The sequence below is a fragment of the Mustela nivalis genome, assembly GCF_964662115.1.
Source record: "Mustela nivalis genome assembly, chromosome: 15".
NCBI lineage: Eukaryota > Metazoa > Chordata > Mammalia > Carnivora > Mustelidae > Mustela > Mustela nivalis.
The window spans coordinates 7,027,400-7,042,460 of record NC_139034.1 but is presented as its reverse complement, the minus strand read 5'-3'; the positions used below and the strand labels follow the sequence as shown (position 1 = coordinate 7,042,460).

At 39.9% G+C, this 15,061-nt stretch overlaps 1 protein-coding gene across 3 annotated transcripts in view; it reads right to left on the bottom strand.

Annotated features, from left to right (window-relative positions):
• The window catches only part of TNFRSF19 (TNF receptor superfamily member 19), a 90,737-nt gene that overhangs the window by 55,351 nt on the left and 20,325 nt on the right, over window positions 1–15,061 (bottom strand). For all 3 annotated transcript variants that reach the window (XM_082701496.1, XM_082701495.1, XM_082701494.1), the window contains 2 exons: window positions 13,488–13,598; window positions 506–684 (listed from right to left, as the gene is read on the bottom strand). In XM_082701496.1, coding sequence (XP_082557622.1) covers window positions 506–684; window positions 13,488–13,598 — 290 coding nt within the window. The remainder of the gene's footprint in view (window positions 1–505; window positions 685–13,487; window positions 13,599–15,061) is intronic.

Below are 15,061 nucleotides of genomic sequence, written 5' to 3'. Positions count from 1 at the left end.
TCTAAAACCTTCTTAGGATATAATCTGCATGTGGGTAGGGTTCCCAGCCTCTTTACCTCAGCGACGCCTGACTTCTGTACAGCCCTGCCTCCTAGCTGCTTCACAAATAGCGGCAGAAATGAGTGAATGGCCCTGATTTGCATTTCTCTGATCGCTGACCAGGATGAACATGGCCATAGGATCACAGGCCGCACGTGTTCCCTCTTTTGTGAACAGCCCCGTCCCCTCTGTTGTCCATTTGTCCCCGTTTTCTTTTTCATCGATTTATAGGGAACTCTGTCGTTTCTCCTGACACTAATACTTCGTTAGTGCGCGTATTCATTTTGTTTATAACCAGCGCCCGTCACGGGCTCACAGCCCGCGGTGGGCGCAGAGGAAGTCACGGCCACCCCACAGCTGCGCTCGGGTTCCTGTGGGTGTGCGTTCACCTTTGGGACGGAACCAGGGAAAGGCGCGTTTGAAAAATCATTCCATAATCATGAGGGAAAGAAATCGCCCGACCTACCCTGGCAAGCAGTCCCCGCAGACGGCGTCGCTGGTGACCGAACAGTTTGCCTTCTGGAAGCGGTTCACCACAGCGCACTCCAGGCACGGCTTGCATTTCTGAAAGCCCCAGTCCTCCTTGAACCTGTGCGGCCGGCATGTCATGCACTGGGCATCCTCCCCGTAGCCAAAGCCGCATTCCTGCAGGGATTAACAGGCAACAGAACGCTATTCAGACGTGGCAAGCGTGAAAAAGACGGCTGGGATAAAAGGAAGACCTGGTCTAATAATTACCGAGTGCCGGCCTTCCTGGATACAAAGACGGCTCATTCAGCAAGTTCAAATGTGTCTCCCACTGCTAATAATCTCTCTTACTAGGATAAGTATACTTAGTCATCCACTTTATTCAAGAAGCTGTGAGCATTTGAATAAGAAAGGTTCCCCGGGACCCCCACTGCGGCATTATTGCTAGCTTATGGCAGAATTATGGCACTTTCTTCTTTTCTAATTAAGCCAGTCATGGGCATGTTCAGAAGCTAAAGTCAGGGTAATATCCAGGCACTTTCTCACTTTTCGAGGCAGGAAATAAATACTTTGCTATCAAGAGTGATATTTTAGAAACGAGGCTCACTGTAAGAAATTGTCTAAGCTGACAAATTTAGAGGTCTATGCAGTAGAGAGCATCCTTACGTGTTAGCTGTATGTGATTGTGTGATGGCAGGGAGATTCTGACATATTTCTTAAAAGAACACTAAATTCTCATGTGGATTAAACTGTGTGATACTACAGGCCGCATGCTTCTCTAGATTTGAATGTCAGCACACAATATTGCTTACCATGGATGGGCAAAATGGATGGTTCTTTGATGCATGTATGATCATTTCCACAAGGCCCATAACCAAATAAATCACAGCTTATCATATAATGTAAATACAATGCAACCATAAGAATGACATTGATATGGGTTCATGGTAGCTTTAAAAAGTTATTAATATAGAATTAGAAGTATGATCCCATCACTTAGAAAAATATTAATAATTAGTACTAACATTTATTGGGTGCTTACTCTGTGCTGGGAACTTCATACACATTATCTCGTTAAGTCATACGTCTTCCAAATGAGGGAAGCAGGATCATTATTTCCATGTCATGAATGTGGGTGTGGAGCTTCCCAGAAGGTACGTACCTTGGTTAAGGTACCTTAGGTATCTAAAGTACGTACCTTAAGGTACGTACCTTAACCAAGGTACATAGCTAATGTTAGAACCAGGATTTGAACCCACATTGTTTAATTCTGGAGTCAGATTCTATACCCCCGACACTGTAGGATCCCTCTGGTACTTCCTCTCTCCATGTGGAGAGCACACTGAGGAAGCCCACAAACACAGCTCAGTGCAGCAGAGGAAGGAAGGACTCCAACAAAATCTCTTGGTTTCCTTACCCACACCCTTCCGATGCAGAATACAAACGCCTGTTAGTTCAAAATGCCCATTGGCCTGTCAAATTTATATATATAAAGTTCTTTATCCATACTTATATGCACAGTCAACTAAGGCAGTACTTATTTATCAAAAATTAAATCAAAACCAACACAAAAGATAGTATTCTCTGTACTCAAACTACTGACTAAAAGAGATTCATAGTAACACTGCAATTCAGTTTTACTAATTAATTCGTACACATCTTGGAGGAGCAATACCTTCTGTTCTCATTTCCAGCCAGCCTTTCAAATGTGTACCCTGAACATACACAGCAAAGAGAGACGGAGGAAAAAAAAGCAGATCACCAACCTTCTGAATCCCGAGCGCTCCAACTAGACAAATTTCTAAACCAAGGCACAGATAGAAGAAGGAAAAAAAAAATTGAAGAATTGATTCACGAATAGAATTTCCTTCAAATTGTTAACAGGGATTATCTCTGGGGGGTGAGGAGTGACATCCTGAGATGTTTTGAATTTTGATAATTCTGCAATCATTTAATTTTTGCCAAATAGCATCTATTACTCAGGTAATCAAGAAAACACCAAAGATACATATTCAGAAAGCATTGCCTGGGGTGTGCACCAGGTCTCTGCGGGGAGGTCCCTGCCATTTTGGGTGCTCTGTACACAGGTGATGTGGTCGTGCACTGGGGCAGAGGGTGTTCTTGCTAAGTAGTTGCTAAAAGCTGAGTGCATCCAAAAACTCTCCATCAGTCACACAGGAGCCACCCTCTCACAATTTTCCAGGATCAAAGTGTGGTGCATGTGACATTTGGAAGTGGGATGGGGACCTCGTTGTCCACAAGCTCAGCATCTCCACGTCAAAAGCTCAAGCAAGAGTAAAGTTTCAAAATCATACTTTGATCCAAGTAACTTGGATTGTAAGGGTGTTAGATGCAAGTTACAACGCAACAAAGAAATGGAGGAAACGGGAAGTGAGCAGAAGAGAAAACAAAGGGAAAGAGAAATGAGAACGAGAAGAAGGTGTATTAACTGGGAATAAATGTCTGAAATCCTGTTTTTCAAGTGAGGCTGACATAAGAGAAAAAGTATATGTCTTCCTACAATGACATATGATAACCAGAGACACATGAGTTTGAAGGCCAATTCTGCCTCTTGTCCTCTAAGCTATTTTGGGAATTCTCTGACCCTCAGTCTCTTCATCTCTGAGATGACAACAGTACATGTCTGCTCCACAGGGTTGTTTTGAGGAATAAATAGGAAATATTTATTTATTTATATTTATAATATATATTATATAATTATATATATGTGTGTGTGTATGTGTAAAAGTTGTAACCTATAAATCAAGCATAGAGGGGCATTCACCAAATAAATGATACCTTTTTAGACTCTCTACAACCCAACAAATGAACTTTCCCGATTCAAGTATAATAAAGCCTTACTGGGGAACAAAAGGATCTTTAGACTCCAATTTTTTCTGGGTTACTTGAAATGTCAATTTACATCTAAATTATTTTTATAGAATGTCTTTTGAAAAAGGTACATAAAATACAATTTAGCCATAGCTGCTTGAATCAACTACTACATTGTGTTGTAATACAAGGAAGTAGGAAGCCCCCATGTCTATATAGGAGGTTTTGCTCTTGTAGTGCCCCTGACAGGCAGTCAACTCCCATTTGTTGCTCCTGCCACATATCACTGTCTCTGACAATTCACTTCCTCTCTCCATTCCTGAGAAACTAGATGAATATCCGAGCAGACATGGACTTGAAGGAATTGACAGACTCATCTCTTTTGAAAATTAAGGGATATGTGAAGGGTTGGGAAGATCTTCGTGCTTTGCTTATTTTTTGATTCTCGACTGTATTTTGAAGTTTGTGTTGCACATACATGAGGACCGATTTGACCACTGTGTTTTTGCCCACATCACATTGTGTGTCATTTACATGTCACTATACTTCATAGACTGAGGATTTCATGAAAAAAATTTTAGGGTTTCATTCTATGTTCAAATCATGTATAGAAAAAACAACAGGGGCACCCAGGGGGCTCCGGTCATGATCCCAGGATCCTGGGATTGAACCCCCATCAGGCTCCCTGCTGAGCACCCTGCTTCTCCCTCCTGCTCTGCTCCTCCCCCAACTCCTGTGAGCATATGCTTGCTCTCTCTCTCTCTCAAATAAATAAAAACCTTAAAAAACAATTAAAAAAAAAAAAGAAAAGAAAAGACAACAAAGCCAGGCACCAAATGCATCATATTTTGCCTTCATTGTCTGGATATTACTTACTGTTTCTGCTTAGAGTTTATATGTTTTAGTGGTAACAACACTAAGTTCAGAGTAATTTACATGAGAGGTTGAGATAAGGCTGCGTGTCCATTACAAGCACAAAATAATACCTAAATGTATTAAACAGGTACTGTGACCCGTATAGTCTCCTGGGAATTATTATATAGAGACTGATTATTTGGGGGAATTTAGTTTAAAATATATTTTCTCTAAAAAAATAATAATAATAAATAAATAAATAAATATATTTTCTCTACAGTACCTGTTATTTTTTAAAAACATAATATCAAAATAACGACCTAATATTATTTTTAAGCTTTTAAAAAATGCTTGCAGCTCATGATAGTCTAAGAAATTTATGAAGTGATCATTCTGGATGTAGAGAAGATATTTCCAAGGAATTACATGACAACACACTGTCCATAGCGGCAACCTCGTTTAGAGCGACTGTCATGTTTCTAAAGCGCCGTCAACACAGAGATGCTGTAATTATTTGAAATCCAGGCTGTAATGTAAACAGCATATAAACATTAAATTACCCTCAATATAAATGTCTACTTTGATGTTTTTATTTCATTCAATAAAACTAGGTGGTTAAAATGCCTTGAAATCTTCCTCCATAAAGTTCAGTAAAGAGCTACCAAGAGCAAAAGAGGAAAGGCTGAGCAGCTCCAAGCGCGGGCTGCGCCACTGCCTCCTGGCCAGGGCAGCGCTGGTGCGCATGCGCCGAAATCGTGCCTCTGTAAACTCGGGTCCACCCCCAGTGGCCGAAGGGCTGTGCTTTCTGGTCCCTTTCCTTTCTATCACTTTTTATACTGAAAAACTACTAGTACACACAGGATTTTAATAAGCAAACAGTACGCCTTCCTTCCCATCCCTGGTCTCTTCACTTCCTATTCCTTCCGCAGAGGCAAACATTGCTACCAGGTTTTGGGAAACCCTCACAGAAATATCCTAATTCCGTGTGTGTATCTTTCTTTCTTTCTTTCTTTTCTTTTTAAGACTTTATTTATTTACTTGAGAGAGAATGGGAGAGAGAGAGCGCAGGAGAGCGGGGAGGTCCGAGGAAGAAGCAGCCCCGCTGAGCAGGAAGGCAGTTACTTGAGCAAGTATTCCCCACCCAGTGCATCTTGGAGAGTGCAACCGATCAGCACAGACAGAGCACGCCATTGTGTGGTTACAGCTGAATTTGTTCTACGGAGCCTGGTCATCACTGCATCCCAAGAGCAGGAGGCAGGGGCAACCACAGATGTCTGTTGAAGTAAGTTGGCATTGATCACGTGGTCTGATCCTGCATCTAATGAAAACAGTATGGAATATTTTGGGTTTCCCCCCCCATTACTTTTGCATATAAAGGAGGCAATTTCCCCAGGCAAATGATTTCCCATAGCAGGCTAGTATACTACCATTGGGAATAAAAGAAATGGTAGAAATGGATTTTTGGTGAGATCAAACAAAGAGTACTTAAAGAAGAGAGTTAGCTGGCCATGCTCACTGTGGTTAGGTTTACCTCATTTCTGACCAAACTTCACAGGCTCCTGTGAGCTATTTTCTCAATTAGGCCCCAGCCTTGGGCCTTGTCCTCAAGAACCCAGTTGTCCAAGAATCCTGTGTAGTTGGTTAAGCCAGAATCCCCCACCGTCCTATCTGCTCACCCTCAATCTCTGATCCAATTTCCTCCTGCCCCTCTATCCTCTGATCCCACTGGCCTGCCTTCAATAAGAATCCTGTTAGGTCCGTTTTAGCTAGAACCCCCCTGCTCCAATGTTTCCTCTTAGGAATTTTCCATCCACTGCCCCCCACTCCACTCCTTGGCTAAAATCCCCACTTCTCCATGTTGTATTTGGAATTGAGCCCAGTTCTATACTGAGGCCTCTCTTCCCCCAATGCAATAGTCCCTGAGTGAAATCTGTTTTTACCGCTTTCACCTCTGTCCCACTCTGGTTCTCTGACACTTTCCAGGTTACGCACACTACAGCTCTCCCTCTCACCATTTCGTCAGAAGGACTGGACACGTGGCTTTGGTGAGGGAGCATACATGGGAGGAGTCTGAGGTGGGAATGGGGGTGTTAGGCAGCCCTTGGCCTGGGCGTCAGACTTAGAAATGGGTTTTGTTTTTATGCAGTGTGGTCTGCCATTAATATCAATTGTAGAGATGCATTTAGGCTTTAAAATAATCCTGGAGTCTTTGTTTTTGAAATTATGACCTGGTACCTTAAAACCTTAAAAGAAATACCTATAACTTCCCTGAATTCCTAAAGAAGCCTTTCTATTAATAAGCTTCAAGGGGTAAACATATACACATGAGTAAAATAATAACCCAATTTTTTTTTTTTAAGCATTGCCATAGGATTCCAAGTGATTTCCCAAAATCCTACAATAAGCAAACAATCCCCAATATCCAACGCCTCCCTCCGTCACTCTTTCCCTAAAGCCTATCAGGGCACCTGGTACTTATAAAGATTCTTTGCTTGACCAAACTTCAGCCAGGCTTCTTAACCTTCTTCCAGACCCACACATGTACTTCCTTATAAAATCCAGCTTTAGCAAGTGCTCTGCTAATTCAGCTTAACCAGAACTACCCACCCTAATATCTGCTCGGGTTCCCCACGCTCCACTTGAAGTCTCATGGAGCCTTGCAGTCCAATCACCCTGGTTTGTCTTCAGCAAAGAATTATTAGGTTGGCTTCAGCCAGGACCCCTCTAAGCCCTAAGTAATTTTTCACCCACTGACCCCTGCTCCCTGACTCTAAATTCCCATGAGCTCATGTTGTATCGGGATGGAGGCCAGTGGTTTCCCCCTTTCAGTGGTCCCCCTCCCTACCCAGCGACTAAAGCCTGCCTTGCCATCCTTATCAACAAGTGCCACTGAATATTTTTTCTTTAACAATACATACCAGGCTGGTGAGTAACATATAATGTTTGCCGGCTAAACAAATGGATGAACAAATAGCACTGAAGCAGTATTTCCTGAAGTTGTTGTTGTTTTCTTATTGGTATCATTATTACTTTATTCCAAGGAACAAAAGCCTATAAAGGTCACACCAGTGTCCCGATTAGTAAGGCCAGATAACTCTTGTGGGCTGGGGGAGGTGCGCAGGGGGTGGGAGATGAGGGTGGGAGTCTATATGGGGTGGGGGTGGAAGCAGTGAGTGGCCTTTCTTATCTGGGTTCCAAGGCAAGAGAGGGCTGTGTCCAGCTGGGCCATTTCCACCCAAGCTGGCCACAGCAGTAGCCCTGACACTCTGCCCAATATTTTTTAAGCCACATTTGGTGGCTTTCCAATGGCAAACTGACTCAAAGTAAACAGTCCTCAGATCCCCTTGTCTCTATTCTCCCTCTGCAAATTCAGCACTTAGCAAAAACACAAGCGGATCCCATCTACGTGTTCTAGGAGCCGTTCCCCAGACCACAGGGGAGATCCTCACAGACCATCATTGTCCAGGAAACACATTTGGGGCCCTTGGGTCTAAAGCACTATTTATTTGTACAGCCAATAAGTTATTAACTCTGGTTCTTTGAACTTTAAAAGCTCAAATTTGGACAGAGAAGAAGTTATTTGTGGAGAAAAATCTAGCACAAGCAAATGGAAATGACAAATTAGATTTATGTAGTTGGTGTTTAGAAATCACCTTTTTAATTTCCTTTAATAAAACAACCCCAAAGACATAGCCCCCCCCACAACCAACTTCCAGTTTATGAAAATCTGTAATTGAGTTTTTTAAAGAAAAATTACAAGCTAGAGCTTGCTAATATCTGCCAAACATCGCTGGGCCCGATTAGGTATAATTAAACATAAATAAAGTGAGCAACACTATAATTAAATGGCATAAATGAATCTTTTTCATGCTTGCAAATTATATTAATTTTATATGTGCCCGTGTGACTTTCTTCATAGGGATGAAAACAGCTTACCAAAAAGCAGACATCTTTAAAAATGGGAAACCAGACACTCATCCTTGTGGAGGAAAGTGTGTTGTTGTTTACGAGAATTAACTTCTTCACATTAGCTAAAGTTATCCCAATAATTGGTTAGAAAAGCTGACTTTGAAAACTGTGCCAGAGACTTGAAGACTGTTTCAAGTGGTTCATGCAAAAACTAGTTTCCTGGTTTACTGCTGGGAGGTGATCATGTTAAAAGCACATTGTTGGCATTAATACTCGGTGAGGAGGAGGGGCTGTGGCCGGGCAGATTCTAGACAGTAAGAATTAAAAGGCTAATGTGGTCACTTCAGGGAAACAAAAGTCATCCTCCCCCATGCATTGCAATGCTGTTTATTTTCACCAGCTGAAGGGCTGGCTGTGTAACACTCCTGTGCACATTTGTGGCTCCAATGCCCAGCGTGTACCAGTCGTGGAGCTATGTAAACAGCACTTATTTTTTGCCTCGAACATAGGAAAAAGACATTATCAATTCTCTTTCTCATAAACTTTCTAAACCTAAACCCTGTATTGAAAGAGAGAGAGAGACTAGCTATGGCTCAGCAGGAGAAAATCCTCAAAACCAAACCCAGATGGCTCAGTGGTTTGTCCTATATTTTCCCAAAGATACACGGAGCCTACCCATTAAGTTGAATGGCCAAAAAGAACCCGGCTGAGAAGACAGGATGCTTGGGGCTTTCAGGAAAACAACTGAAAACCAAAAGCGCTCATGCCATGAGACAGCTCAGGTGGCAGGGAGGGGACTCAGAGAATGCCACCCGGTGTGAGGAGCCATGGCAATGGTGCCCACGTGGCTGGGCCAAACATGAGTGCTGGAGGAAGAGAAGCAGGTGGATGTCTGGAAACCAGTGGCCAGGCTAAGGGTGGCATAGCCAAGGAAGGAGAGGAAGGAGCCTGGCCAGGGAGGCAGCTCCTGGAATGCACAAGCATCAGGTCAAAGGATTTAGATATCTCCCTGTGTTAGAAGTTGGTCCCTAGCCAGAATTTCTGAAGGGAAGTTCATCATTCTAGATCTGCACCGACCAATACAACAGCCACACCTTCATGTGGCAACACATAAATTTAATTCATTAAAATGCAAAATCTAGTGGTTCAGGGACACAAGCCACCTTTCAAGTATTCAATAACACATTTCAAGCGGCTCGTAACTCCCATCTTGGCCAGCACAAATACAGACCGTTCCATCACTGCAGAAAGTTCTACTGGATAGCACTATACATGAGCAGTATGCAAAATGAGAAAAAAATTATTACCCCATGTGGCTCCAGCACCTTCTCCCAGCACTTACTAATGATGACAATGGATAGATCAACTAACCATCTCTGTGTCTGTTCCTCCGTCTATAAAACAGGAGAAGTGATACCCCCTACTTAAGACATACGTTAAAAGGACTCCATTATTTAATATACAAATACCACATAGAAACTGGCTTATTATAACAAACATTGGCTAATTATCTATTTTAATTGCACGATATATATTACAAAATAATAGCTGAAGGGATGTTTGAGAGATAGTGCATTTTTGTTAAGAGACATCTTTTAGATTCACATAACCCAAAGTATCTAGGGTAAAAGGTTAAAATAAGGAATGGCCAATGAAGGGAAGTGTCTTAATTTAAACAAGCAACGATGGTTATTATTGAGCCTGGAGCTTCTGTGCAGACTTCTTACTATCTAACCATTGAAAGGAAGTGAAAAGAGGTCAGAGGAACTGCTGACCACACGTGACAGGTGTGCCAAAGTGTACACTGTCTCCAGGAATGCTATTCCAGGAACCTCCCCCAAACCCAACTACATGTTTGAAATGGCAGAGACCTAACAATGGGAAAGTAAGCCCAGACACCTTTAGAAAAAAAATAGAATTGAATGCCTTCCAAAGAAAATAATCATTAGGAGTAATAAAACCACAGATGGAAATTTTAACTCTACCTGCTTACCCAAAGTATTTCCAGGCTTTAGTTTTAAGACACAGATAACATGCTTGTAATGCAAAGAACTTCATGACCCGGCATTTTTTATTTTGGGTTGAGAGACATGATATTAGAAAATGGATAATAAGTTTTAAGTTATGTTTACTATAACAAAACAAGTAACTTAATGATGTTAGAATGAAGGTTATTTGAAAGCTCTCACATCTGATGAAAATGGTTTTTAATAACTCACTTTAAAATATTACCATTTATTGTGCATTCAAAATTTCAAGCACCACAGGTAACCAAAATTTTAAGCTTCAGTTAAAAAGTAAGGATTCCTGAATTCAGTCATTTCATTATGAATAAACAGGTATCCCTCTTCCAAATTTTATGTTCAGTGCAACAAGTAAAAAGCAATTCAATTATTTATAAATATCTGACTATGTTTTTTTTAAAGCTTGGTCTTAGGCAAAAAAGTAAACTTTCCTTTAATTTGTAAACCATGGATGTCATAATTAATCAGTTGAATAAATTTGCTAATTTTAAGTGATTTATCTGATTTTAATATATTCAGAACTTAGTTTTTTGGGGTTTTTTTGTTTTTTTTATCCTCTGAAAGATACATGTTCTTGCTAAAGACTTAATCAAGGAAGCTTGGAAAGAAGAAACTGCAAATCAGGAATAGATAGTTTAGAAATTTCTAGCCCCAAAGTAATCATTTAATAAAAACTCAAGTTCTTTGCCTTAATTAACTATATATATATATATATATATAGTTTTCATATATTTAATATGTCCAATCATACCAATGGAGTATATATATATTCCATCGATATATTTGAATTCCTCTGCTCTTTAGGGTATGAGCAAGGCTAAGTTACTAATTTCATTTACTAGGAGCTAAAACCAAGATAAAAGACTTGGCAAAATATTTAATTTATAACATAAACACACACACACACAGAAATTCATTACCTTTTATATGACAATATTTAAGTAGCACTTCTTTTGCCCTCAAAACTCTCTGAGGTTGACTGATTTGTTCGCTCCTTTAGCGGAGGTATTCTCTGTGGCTGTGCCATGTCCACCTTGAGGTGGACACTGCAGGCCATGCAGGAACATGGTATTTATATTTGTAACAGTTGTGCATCCGAGTGGGTCTTACCCTAATTTTTCAGTGACATCATTACCTTGACTTTTATTCTCTTGCATGCAATTTGGCCTAATCTTTTTTTTCTAATGAAGAAAATGATAATAAATATTGAAACAGAATTATTAATACATAAAATTAGTAATAAAGTCAGAATTATTCAGATTGTTTCCCTTTGGTTGCTTCCAGTGTCATAGAGGTAAACATCTGTTTCAGTACTTGGGGAAAATTACTACCTAGAGAAAAATAATTCTTCTGGAAATCCACGGAAAAGTGTGAAATAGGAAAACTGTTATCAGATAATCTTAGGTGATGCATTCTTAAAATAAAAAAAATATTAGGGACAATAGGATCTTCATCCTATTTTTTAAATAAAAAAGCTTTTTTAAATAAAATTTTTTGATTAAAAAAAAAAAAGCTTAGCTATAAATACTAACTAATAAAAGATTCTGGAGCTTATAGGACTCTCATCTTCTGACCTGATTCTCCAGAGTCAGGCTATATTCTCTAGATCCAAAGGATGAAGGAGAAGGAGCAGCTTCTTGAAAATGATTTACTTATCTCTCAGAATCTGTTATATATCACTCAGATTTTCACCGAGATTTGCGGAAAGAACTTTTGAGAGGTAGCAACTTCATTGTCTATTTTCCTCTGGGGCATTGTCGCATTTTCCACTATTCTGTTCACTGATCCTAGATCTACAAGTCTGCTCTAAAGAATCCTTTTACACCCAACACCACAAAACCTACCTCTGAAAATGCACCTTACTACAATCAGTAGGAGCTGAAAAACACTGGCTGAGATGCTATAGCTAACACTCAAGGTAACACAGGGTTTGAAGGTCAGCCAATTTCAATCCAAATCGAAAACTTGGGATACTAAATGGCCCCACTTACTGAACACAACCAACAGAGAAAAGCCATCCACCAGGAATTACTTGCAGAATGCAGAATGCTTTGTTTCCTGCTGTTTGTGGATCATTGATGCAAAAATCTAGGAATGACAAGACTCAACTTTAAATAATGGCAGTCTCTAGGAGAAAAGGACTTCTCTTTTAAAAGTCACTTTAAGTAAAAAGAAAAATCTTTTGTTCCTTTTCTAACAGGCAGACTTTGATGCTTTATTTAGAACAAAATGATATATCCATTATCCACAAGTTACATCTTCAAAAGGTCAGAAAATAAAGCAAATGGATGTATAGCTCTGAACACATTCACAAAAAAGAAAGGTCTGAGAATATTCAAGACCCTGAAATATGCCCTCCTAAAACACACCGCTTCTTAACAAATAGTGGGAAAGATGAATATATTTAAAATGCTCCTGGGAATACCATGTGCCTAGCATGGCGACTAATAATAGTGCTTGCATTGTCAAAAGAATGCATGTAACCCTGGTTTGGAAAGGTACCGCCACCATGGAGTTTGGTTATGAGAGAGGCTACTTCTTGACTAGCAATGGTAAGACTTATTTTAAGAGAAGGAAGGTCCAGTAGAAGAAAGTAGCATTAGCATATTCTCTTATCACTGCTTTATTTTTAATTCTTTAGTAGATTCTTATAAATTAATTCAAATACACCTTAATAATCCATTCTTTCGGGGCGCCTGGGTGGCTCAGTGTGTTAAAGCCTCTGCCTTCAGCTCAGGTCATGATCCCAGGGTCCTGGGATCGAGCCCCACATCAGGCTCCCTGCTAGGCAGGAAGCCTGCTTCTTCCTCTCTCTCTCTGCCTACTTGTGATCTCTATCTGTCAAATAAATAAATAAAATCTTAAAAAAAAAATTCCATTCTTTCAATGAAATATGATAAACATGAATTACACAAAATAACAAATTCTATTAGAACCTACACCTTTTAGCTCAGTAAGACATAATCAAAGGTATAGTGTAATCTTTGGCTAAAGTAACATAATGAGCCAAGAATCTTCACTAGCAATGAACTAGTAAAGTACATTCTTTTTTAGCCCCCCCCCCCCCCCGCAAAAAAAATGTACTTTAAAAACCCAGATCTAGGGCACCTGGGTGGCTCAGTCTATTAAGTGTCTGTCTTCGGCTCAGCTCATGATCCCAAGGTCCTGGGTCAAACCCCACATCAGGCCCCCTGCTCAATAACAAACCTGCTTTTCCCTCTTCCTCTGCTCCTCCCACCTGCTCATGCTCTCTCTCCCTCTCACTCCCTCTCTCAAATAAATAAATAAAATCCTAAAAAACAAAAACAAAAACAAAAAACAAGCACAGATCTGCAACTTCACCACGCATTCGATATTTACCTTAGACAACTCCATGCCTGGCCCACATTGCTTGCAGAGAACACAATTTCCAGACCGATCCCTGAATTCTTGTTGTCGACAGTCTCCTGTTTCACAAATCACTTTACATGTCTGAAAAAAAAAGTTTCACAAAACAGTATTTTTAAAGAAAGTTGATTACATTTTTTTGCAAGAAAGGAACAATATCATCAATATCTATTATTCACTCTATCAATGAATGTTAGCTTAAATTCAGGGTGAGGCCAATTTAATTCGCATTTTAGGAAGAAAAATGACCTTCTGAATAAGTCAGTGGAGCAAATAAATCAATAAGCCTGATTCTCTTCTGTATTTTCTGAATGAGGGCTCCTTTTCTTCCTTTCTTTCTTTCTTTCTTTCTTTCTTTCTTTCTTTCTTTCTTTCTTTCTTCCTTCCTTCCTTCCTTCCTTCCTTCCTTCCTTCCTTCCTTTCTTTCTTTCTTTCTTTCTTTTTTTTTTTTTTTTAAATTCAGGGCTGTCTTCTTCTGATACTTTTCTGAGAGTCTAAGGTAGAAAATGACTCAGGATCTGTTCTCTTTTCTAAGAAAGAAGCACTGGGTGAACAATCTATTTGTCTGTAGAATGACTGTTACACCAGGGGCACAGGAAATTGTTTCTGATGATTGTAATAATAAGTGATTATTCAGTACAAACTACCTCCATCTTGAAGCAGGAGTACCTATAATGAAGTCCTGCAAACTAACTAAATAATATCAAAGTCTGAACCTCTCCAGCAGGCAGGAGGGAGAAGTCGGTGTGAAATTCAGGAGTAGAAAAAAATCTGGGGCTAAAGGTCTAATAATCTCTTCCTGCCTCTCTCAACTCCCCTTGACAACCATCCTAAGGAGTCTGATTTTATTTACGAGAGGAAGGAGATTCCATCTAGCCACAGAGAGACTGTAATCTCTTTGAGAAAGAAATTCCACTACCTCCATTCTAGACAGTTCATATGGATGTGGAACAGCCTCAGTTGAAAGAAAGGAAAATTTCCCTCCTCTCTCTGACTCTCTCCCCCTCTCTCCCAGACTCCAATGTGACCCCAACTCCTCTTGCTTTGTCTTTCAAGAAGACTTTAGGTACTGTCTCTAATAATTCAGTAATTCATTTTATGTTTGCAGATAATGATCTTATCTCCAGATTAAATAAATTTCAATTCTGACACCTGCATAGATCTTTCGAGTTATGTTTTCAAACATTAAAATTCTCCACCTGTCTTTAATGCTTTTTGGAACCAAAAAGGATATAAATAACCATATAAAAAGAATAGCTCTTTTAAAAACAGATTCTAATTTCTTCACAATCCATGCAAGTCATGGGCTCCAAAAAGAATGTGGTCTCATTAGGGCCTAGGGTGTGTTATGGAGACATCTGCCCATACACCCAAGGGAGCACCATTGTCATGGGGCTCTGAGTAACGCTGTGATTTTTTTACTTCATCTAAATGTAAATAAAATAATCTCAAACAATTGCTATAAATGTCAAGACTGAGCAACAATCTTTTGTTAATGACCTGCAACATCGATAAACTACAATTTAAAAGAAAAATTCAAAAGACGG